Source organism: Chanos chanos, chromosome 13 (assembly GCF_902362185.1).
Source record: "Chanos chanos chromosome 13, fChaCha1.1, whole genome shotgun sequence".
NCBI lineage: Eukaryota > Metazoa > Chordata > Actinopteri > Gonorynchiformes > Chanidae > Chanos > Chanos chanos.
This window is the reverse complement of record NC_044507.1, coordinates 1,360,001-1,370,000: the sequence shown is the minus strand read 5'-3', so window position 1 is coordinate 1,370,000 and position 10,000 is coordinate 1,360,001. Positions and strand designations below refer to the sequence as shown.

Sequence of the window (10,000 nt, the reverse complement as noted above, 5' to 3'; positions counted from 1 at the left end):
CATGTCAGCACAGACTCACAGAGATGGATTAGACATGTCAGCACAGACTCACAGAGATGGATTAGACATGTCAGCACAGACTCACAGAGATGGATTAGACATGTTAGCACAGACTCACAGAGATGGATTAAACATGTCAGCACAGACTCACAGAGATGGATTAGACATGTTAGTACAGACTCACAGAGGTGGATTAAACATGTCAGCACAGACTCACAGAGATGGATTAGACATGTTAGCACAGACTCACAGAGATGGATTAGACATGTCAGCACAGACTCACAGAGATGGATTAGACATGTTAGTACAGACTCACAGAGGTGGATTAGACATGTTAGTACAGACTCACAGAGATGGATTAGACATGTCAGCACAGACTCACAGAGATGGATTAGACATGTTAGCACAGACTCACAGAGATGGATTAAACATGTCAGCACAGACTCACAGAGATGGATTAGACATGTCAGCACAGACTCACAGAGATGGATTAGACATGTTAGTACAGACTCACAGAGGTGGATTAAACATGTCAGCACAGACTCACAGAGATGGATTAGACATGTCAGCACAGACTCACAGAGATGGATTAGACATGTTAGTACAGACTCACAGAGATGGATTAGACATGTCAGCACAGACTCACAGAGATGGATTAGACATGTTAGTACAGACTCACAGAGATGGATTAGACATGTCAGCACAGACTCACAGAGATGGATTAGACATGTTAGTACAGACTCACAGAGGTGGATTAAACATGTCAGCACAGACTCACAGAGATGGATTAGACATGTTAGTGCGGACTCACAGAGATGGATTAGACATGTCAGTACAGACTCACAGAGATGGATTAGACATGTCAGCACAGACTCACAGAGATGGATTAGACATGTCAGCACAGACTCACAGAGATGGATTAGACATGTCAGCACAGACTCACAGAGATGGATTAGACATGTTAGCACAGACTCACAGAGATGGATTAGACATGTCAGCACAGACTCACAGAGATGGATTAGACATGTCAGCACAGACTCACAGAGATAGATTAGACATGTTAGCACAGACTCACAGAGATGGATTAAACATGTCAGCACAGACTCACAGAGATGGATTAGACATGTCAGCACAGACTCACAGAGATGGATTAGACATGTTAGTGCGGACTCACAGAGATGGATTAGACATGTTAGCACAGACTCACAGAGATGGATTAAACATGTCAGCACAGACTCACAGAGATAGATTAGACATGTCAGCACAGACTCACAGAGATGGATTAGACATGTCAGCACAGACTCACAGAGATGGATTAGACATGTCAGCACAGACTCACAGAGATGGATTAGACATGTCAGCACAGTTCACTACCACTCTTTCATTCCATGGGCATTTTTCACTTTTTATTCACAGTCAATGTAACAGATAAAGCATAAGGAAAAGGATTCCATCATGAGGAAATCAAACATCGCTCTCATATGTAGCACATCCTATGATAAATCTGGTGATTAAATCTTTTATTGTGGGAATGAACTGGACTTTCCTCTATATACATCTGTGACATATAAAATATACAGATTATATTCATATTTTTGTTGATACTCATATATACAACAAATTAAAATGTACAATTTATCTAGCTATGTAACAGAATAAAACTCTCCAGAGCTAGTCTCTCTGAGTCTCATAATCAGACAGTAAACATGAGCTGGTTCATGACAAAAGTAAAATGTGGCAGTACTGTGATGTTTAAAATGCAGTGAATCCAGATCTCTCCCTCCTCCTGACACAGTAATGAAACTGAATTATGACACTGCTAAATTCCTACAGTTCCCAGCATGCACTGGGAATGTGTGCGGGATGGTCAGTGTGTCAGAGGAGATGCTGGAATACGAAAGAACAGTGTTACACAAACAGAAAAATGCATATAGATATGCAGTATGTTTGAGTTCTCTTTAATGGTCTGACTATTTCCATTAGATCAACATGAGATACTGGAGAAAGAGAGAGATCCAGTCAGCCAGTCCAGATCCACTCCACCCAACTCCCTCTCTCTCAGCCTCCCAGTAACAGTGACTGGATGTTCTCTGTGTTTTCAAACATCACAGAGTGATAACGATGCACCTCCATTCTCCAATCAGTTCTCTCTTCTGTGTTTTCAAACATAACTATTCTCTGTGTGCTTACTGTCTGTCAGATGTGTGTGTGTGTGTGTGTGTGTGTGTGTGTGTGCGTGTGTTTGTGACAACAGATCAGATCAGTAGATCAGTAGATTTATAAGCTGTAAGATGAGGGAAAGAGAATAACAGTCAGACACACAGCTATTAATCTTACAAGACATTTCTCTCATTCTTTAACCACTTTTCATGGAAACACTCACCCCAGTGTGTCCAGTTTACAGAATGAAATCTCCAGTAGAGCAGAGAACAGGTTCGCTCCTGAGTCTCCTGGTCTGTTCTCGCTCAGATCCAGCTCTCTCAGGTGTGAGGGGTTTGATCTCAGAGCTGAAGCCAGATCAGCCATGCCTTTCTCTGTTACCCCACAGTCACACAGACTGCAGAGACAGACACACACAGAGAGATTCTTTACTCTTTGACTTCACTTTTCAAAATCAGATACAGTTAAAAGGTCTGTCCCTAAACCTACAACAGATCAGCCAAAACAACAAAACACACGGCTACCCAAAAACCTTCTTGAGCTCCTGCCACAGTGTGTTCATATTAGTAACTGTGACAAGTATATGAGTATATGCCTGCCCGTGGCCTGGACCAGATTCTAATGTAAGAAAAAAAAAGTTCCAGTGTTATGAGGCACTGCTTAATTGTTTATTTGTTGGTGTTATTATATGTAAATATGAGACGTTATATCACGTGTGCCTCCCAGAGAGAGGATCTTACTTTAGTTTCTGTAGTTTACAGTGTGGATTCTCCAGTCCAGCAGAGAGCAGCTTCACTCCTGCATCTCGTAGATTATTGCTGCTCAGGTTCACCTCTCTCAGACTGGAGGAGTTCAAGCCAAAAACTGAGGCCAGAGATGAACAGCTCTTCTCTGTCAGATCACATTCACTCAGCCTGGAAAACACATTAATGATACATTATGATACACTGAATGTTCTACCCAAAGCTCTGTTACTAACATAACACACACACACACACACACACACTGCTACTATAACATAGTTATTATTTTAATAGTACTTATTCTTATTCTTATTAGTAGTAGTAGTGGTGGTGGTGGTAGTAGTATGTTTGCTTTGTTTTTGTTTGATATGTTATTTTTGATTTAAGTCCTGGCCGTGGCATCCCTCCTGTGTATGCCTCCAGATCAAGCCTGCGTAATTTGTGTGCGTGAACTGAAGTTAACTATGCACCTTGACTGAGTTTGTGTGTGTGTGTGTGTGTGTGTGTTAAACATGTCTCCCAGGTTTATGTGTGTCTCTCAGAGAGATGATCATACTCCAGTTTCTCCAGTTTACAGTGTGGATTCTCCAGTCCAGCAGAGAGCAGCTTCACTCCTGAATCCTGTAGATTATTGTCACTCAGGTTCAGTTCTCTCAGACTGCAGGAGTCTGAACTGAGAACTGAGGCTAGTGTTGAGCAACTTTGCTCTGTCAGATTACATTCCCTGAGCCTAGGAAAAATAATGACACATCTGAATGTTCCATTCAAATCTACGTGACTAACAACCCCCCCATACACACAGACACACACACACACACAGTAGTAACTAGTTACATGTAACAGTGTTATGTAATTAGATTCAAACAAAGTAAATGTAACCTTAATCCGTTACAGTTACTGAGAAAAAATATGTAATTAAATTACAGTTACTAATCACAATGTTGGTGATTATAAAGGGGTTACATCTGAATATGATCTTTTTGGTAAAAAGCTTTTACACTATGTAGACTATAACATTCATTCTGTTGCTTTGCATCTTTTTGCTGTGCAGCACTGTTTTTGATTGGTTCTCTTGTCTGTGCAGCACTGTTTTTGATTGGTTCTCTTGTCTGAATTTGTACCACCTCTCGTCTGTCACTATATTAGAAACTATGCAAAGATTTTTGTATATAAATATACAGAGAGGGACTGAAAAAGAGACATTCAGGAGCCAGTGTTAAAAAACTGTGTACAGCACCCAGGCCTACTGATAGTTCTATCACCCCTCAGTATGAAGTGGACCTGAGTGTGGACTTGGTTTGAGGTTATGGTTACATTTTTCCTTTACTGCAATAAGTTTGTTGTTTGTTGTTTGTGATCTACATACTTGTGATTTGTTTTAGTGGTTGTGCTTTAAAACCAAAACATTCCAGTCTTAATTCAGGTTATACAGAAGAACTATTGATAAACGTTTGACAGGGATCAGTGTTGAGTCCTGCTGTGAGGTTTACACTGCCCGGTTTAAATTGATGTTTTTAGGACTTTTCAGCATTATTGCCAAGTTTAAAATATTTGTTAGAAAAGTAATCAAAAAATAATCAAATGTAATAAGTTGCATTACTTTGATGAAAGAATTAAAATAGCCACATTACTTATTACATGTTTAACAGGGTAGCTAGTAATCCGTATCCTATTACATTTCAAAAGTACCTTTCCCAACACTCGGTCTGTGAGACTGTGTGTTTCTGTGTATAGTAACTATGAGAGAGTAACTAAGTCAGAGAAAAAAAAACACTCTGTGATCGTATGTGTGTTCGTGTGTGTGAGTGTGTGTTCCCGTGTGTGTGTGTATGAATTTAACATTGTACCACGTGTGTCTGTCAGAGAAATGATCTTACCTCAGTGTCTCAAGTTTGCAGTGTTGATCCTCCAGTCCAGTAGAGAGCAACTTCACACCTGGATCCTGCAGATTATTGTAACTCAGGTCCAGTTCTCTCAGACTGGAGGAGTTTGACTTGAGAGCTAAGGCCAGAGCTGAACAGCTTTTCTCTGTCAGATTAGAACATGTTAGCCTAGGGGAAATATAATGAAATGTATTAATGTTCCACTCGGATATATGTAACTATTTTTAGTATGCATAGTACATCCTAATGTGTTCTGAACTAGAATGACCTAAATACATACACACACACGCAAACACACACACACACACACACACACACATACACGCCCGTACGCACGCCTAATATCAGAGAACCAATCAACAGAGCTGACTGCGCTGCTGAATACCCAATCAGAGTTGTGAGGGAGGGGTTATCAATGATTTCATGCAAGAATCTTGTCTTGTGTCATTAGTCATACAGCAAGGATAAGAATTGTTGTGTTTAGTCGAGAAGTTTTGTCTGTTGGAAGCTAAGCCACAATGGAAACCGTATTCTTCCATGTTTGCCCATGTTTTACATACACCATTTCACTTGTTGGACTACAGTGAGGGGGTTAGGGTCAAAGCAGCAGGGAGACTATTTCCAAAATTCGAGATTACCAAACCAAATGGTAAGGTCAGTGTGTTCAATCGGTATAACAATCTGTTTTTAAATTTTAGCAATTTGGCTTTATAACAACAGCATGCAGCAGTTAACCACATATTAGGTATATTTTTTTATTGGCAACTAGTTTTGGTGTCATCTTCAAAACCATTTTTACAGTATATGGTTTTTATAGTCTATGGTTAGAGCAGAACAGAACTCTCATTCCCACTAGCCACCCAGGCTATGCACTATGTAGTTCTGTGGTCAGTCCACACCTTGAAAATGTAAGAACAGCTTTCACAGCACAGCACTGCCAACTACATCTCAAAAAGACACCAGGCAGAACTCCTTACTGCTGCTTTAAATATGTCTGGGTTTTACATGCTTGCATATGCTCTCACCACCACCCCCAAACTTCACCAAACTTCACCAAGCCCACCTTACTTCCTCCCCTGCAACCACCAGCCACCTCTGAGATATATATATATATATATATATATATATATATATATATATATATATATATATATATATATATGTGTGTGTGTGTGTGTGTGCGTGAGAAACTATTACTTACAAAGCTTTTCTGAAGGCTCTGATGACTGGCAGAAGTCTCAGTAGACATGTGTCTGATCTATTATATTTTCTCAGGTCAAACTCATCTAGCTTCTCTCCTGAGTTCAGCAACACAAAGACCAGAGCTGACCACTGAGCAGGAGAGAGATTGACACTGGACAGACAGCCTTTATCTTTACAAAGACTGACCAAAGGACCTGACTCTCTCCCTTTAATGTATGTTTGTACTTCCTCCACTAAAGAATGGTCATTGAGTTCATTCAGACAGTGGAACAGATTGATGGATTTCTCTGGAGAGGGATTCTCCCTGATCTTCTCCTTGATGTACTTCACTGTTTCCTCTTTGCTCTGGGAGCTGATTCCTGTCTGTGTCAGTAGGCCTCGTAAGAGAGTCTGATTGGACTCCAGTGAGAGACCCAGAAGGAAGCGGAGGAAAAGGTCCAGGTGTCCATTCTCACTCTGTAAGGCCCTGTCCACTGCACTCTTGAGGAGGTCCGAAACTGTTGTCTTGGTAAAGAGGCTGAAAAGTTCTGTGCTCTGAATCTGCTCTGTGTTATTTGTTCTGTTACTGAAGGACAGAACCACATACAAAGCAGCCAGAAACTCCTGAATGCTCAGATGAGTAAAGCAGTACACCTTCCTCTGATACAGCCCAAACTCCTCTCTAAAGATCTGGGTGCACACTCCTGAGTACACTGATGCTTCTCTCACATCAATGCCACACTCTCTCAGGTCTTCCTCATAGAAGATCAGGTTGCCTTTTTCCAGCTGATGAAAAGCCAGTTTTCCCAGTGACAGAATGCTCTCTTTATTCCAGTGTGCATCCATCTCATAATGTCCTTCATACTTCTGATTCCTTTGTTTAGTCTGAAAGATCAGGAAGTGTGTGTACATTTGAGTCAAAGTCTTTGGGATCTCCCCACTCTCTGCTTCACCCAACATTCTCTCTAGAACAGTGGCTGAAATCCAACAGAAGACTGGTATGTGACACATGATGTAGAGGCTCCTTGATGACTTGATGTGTGTGATGATTCTGTCGGCCAGGTTCTGATCACTTATTCTCTTCCTGAAGTATTCCTCCTTCTGAGGGTCATTAAACCCTCGTACCTCTGTCACCTGGTCAACACACTCAGGAGGGATCTGATTGGCTGCTGCTGGTCTGGAGGTGATCCAGAGGAGAGCAGAGGGAAGCAGATTTCCCTTGATGAGGTTTGTCAGCAGAACGTCCAGTGGGGCTGGTTGTGTTACATCACACAAGATCTCATTGCTGTGGAAATCCAGAGGTACTCGACACTCATCCAAACCATCAAAGATGAACATAATGTTGTACTTTTGATAGTCAGTGACTCTCAGTTCATTTGTTTCGATGAAAAACTGATGAAGAAGTTCCATCAGACTTAGTTTTTTCTCCTTCATCAAATTCAGTTCCCGAAAAGGAAGTGGAAATATGAAGTAGACATCCTGATTAGCTTTTCCTTCAGCCCAGTCCAGAATGAACTTCTGCACAGAGACTGTTTTTCCAATGCCAGCAACTCCCTTTGTCAGCACAGTTCTGATGGGTTTGTCTCGTCCAGGTAAGGGTTTAAAGATGTCATTGCACTGTATTTGTATCTCTAGTGTTTCTGGTCTCCTGGATGCTGTCTCAATCTGTCTGACCTCATGTTCATTATTGACCTCTCCACTTCCACCCTCTGTGATGTAGAGCTCTGTGTAGATCTCACTGAGAAGGGTGGAGTTTCCTTGCTTTGCCCCTCCCTCAGAGAGGTGCCAGACCTTCGTCAGCATGCTGAATTTGAGATTACGTTGAGATGATAGGAAACCACTTATCTGGTCAATACATAGAGAAAAAGTTGTTATAATTAGAGAAAAAGTTGTTATAATTTGGATTGAATCACTTGCTTTTTACAGAATATTTATGAAATGGCTTTTTAAAATATATATATGTATGTGTGTGACACCCCCTGAAGTGTGGTCATGTTTGTGTATGTTTGTATTTTTCATTTGTGAAGTATGTATATTTCCTTTTCTTTTTTTGGATGTGTGATCTACATTTCAATGTTCCTCTGTGGGATGTATGTTTAATATTATTCCCTAACAGTAGAGGGCAGTGTGGGGCAGTGACGAATTTGTGAGCTGCTATGTCCACTCATAATTGGATCTGTGGGTAGTGTGAACATTATACATGTGTCTCGGTCTGATCGTGTGTTTTGATCTCTTTCAGGTGGGTATTGTACAGGAATTAGCAAAAACGTGTACAGTGTTAGCCAGTGAGTACAGGTAAGATGGGTCTTGGAAGATCTTTAAACAGCAGTGCCATTCAGGGTCACATGGTCTCCCTGTACACAATGCCATTCAAGGTCACATGGTCTCCCTGTACACAGTGCCATTCAAGGTCACATGGTCTCCCTGTACACAGTGCCATTCAAGGTCACATGGTCTCCCTGTACACAGTGCTATTCAAGGTCACATGGTCTCCCAGTACGCAGTGCCATTCAAGGTCACATGGTCTCCCAGTACACAGTGCCATTCAAGGTCACATGGTCTCCCAGTACACAGTGCTATTCAAAGTCACATGGTCTCCCAGTACACAGTGCTATTCAAGGTCACATGGTCTCCCTGTACACAGTGCTATTCAAGGTCATATGGTCTCCCTGTACACAGTGCTATTCAAGGTCACATGGTCCCCCTGTACACAGTGCCATTCAAAGCTATTTCATAGTCCTGTATGGAGAAGCACTGAAGCATCAGTGGAACTGTGGAGTGAATTTGGGATGAGGAGACAATATGAACAAACCTGTGATGGACTTAGATGATTCTGAGATGATGAATCACTGGGAAGCTCTGATTTCCCTCTCTGAATTCTGTAGGGGGTGAATTTACGGTACTAATTAATTATTTACACAGTGAGACATCACACAGCACTGAACCTCATGTCAATATACACATAAATAAACTATGCAGCCAGTTACAGTGGCAGTGTGTTATTGCAATTACTGACTGACCACCAGCGTACACTGTATCACGGCATGTATCACTGCTTCATCACACTAGAGTTATCAAGTCGACGTCTATGGGGTAAACTAACAAGAAACATCCCTACCTCACATCACTGATTAAACCATGAGAGACGTCCTTACCTCACATCACTGATTAAACCATGAGAGACATCCTTACCTCACATCACTGACTAAACCATGAGAGACGTCCTTACCTCACATCACGGACTAAACCATGAGAGACCTCCTTACCTCACATCACTGACTAAACCATGAGAGACGTCCTTACCTCACATCACTGACTAAACCATGAGAGACATCCTTACCTCATATCACTGACTAAACCATGAGAGACGTCCTTACCTCATATCAGTTCTACAGTCAGACTCTCTGAAGTTCCGTGGCTCTTCTTTAGACCAGTCACTCCTCATTGACGCACAGCTGGGGTCAGGGGAGACTGACCTCTTCATGACTCCACTGAAACATTAAACCATGAGAGACGTCCTTACCTCTCATCACTGACTAAACCATGAGAGACGTCCTTACCTCATATCACTGACCTAAACCAATAAATACATCCTTACCTCACATCACTGACTAAACCATGAGAGATGTCCTTACATCACATCACTGACTAAACCATGAGAGACGTCCTTACCTCTCATCACTGACTAAACCATGAGAGACGTCCTTACCTCATATCACTGACCTAAACCAATAAATACATCCTTACCTCACATCACTGACTAAACCATGAGAGATGTCCTTACATCACATCACTGACTAAACCATGAGAGACGTCCTTACCTCACATCACTGACTAAACCATGAGAGACGTCCTTACCTCACATCACTGATTAAACCATGAGAGACGTCCTTACCTCACATCACTGACTAAACCATGAGAGACATCCTTACCTCACATCACTGACTAAACCATGAGAGACCTCCTTACCTCATATCAGTTCTACAGTCAGACTCTCTGAAGTTCCGTGGCTCTTCTTTAGACCAGTCACTC

The 10,000-nt window shown here is 41.6% G+C and overlaps 1 protein-coding gene across 1 annotated transcript in view; it reads right to left on the bottom strand.

Annotated features, from left to right (window-relative positions):
• Positions 1 to 2,379: 2,379 nt before the first annotated feature.
• Positions 2,380 to 10,000, bottom strand: part of LOC115826568 (NACHT, LRR and PYD domains-containing protein 12-like) — a 65,947-nt gene continuing 58,326 nt past the window's right edge. The window contains exons 12-15 of the mRNA XM_030790448.1: positions 4,781 to 4,954; positions 3,460 to 3,633; positions 2,901 to 3,074; positions 2,380 to 2,557 (exon numbers count right to left, since the gene is read on the bottom strand). Coding sequence (XP_030646308.1) covers positions 2,380 to 2,557; positions 2,901 to 3,074; positions 3,460 to 3,633; positions 4,781 to 4,954 — 700 coding nt within the window. The remainder of the gene's footprint in view (positions 2,558 to 2,900; positions 3,075 to 3,459; positions 3,634 to 4,780; positions 4,955 to 10,000) is intronic.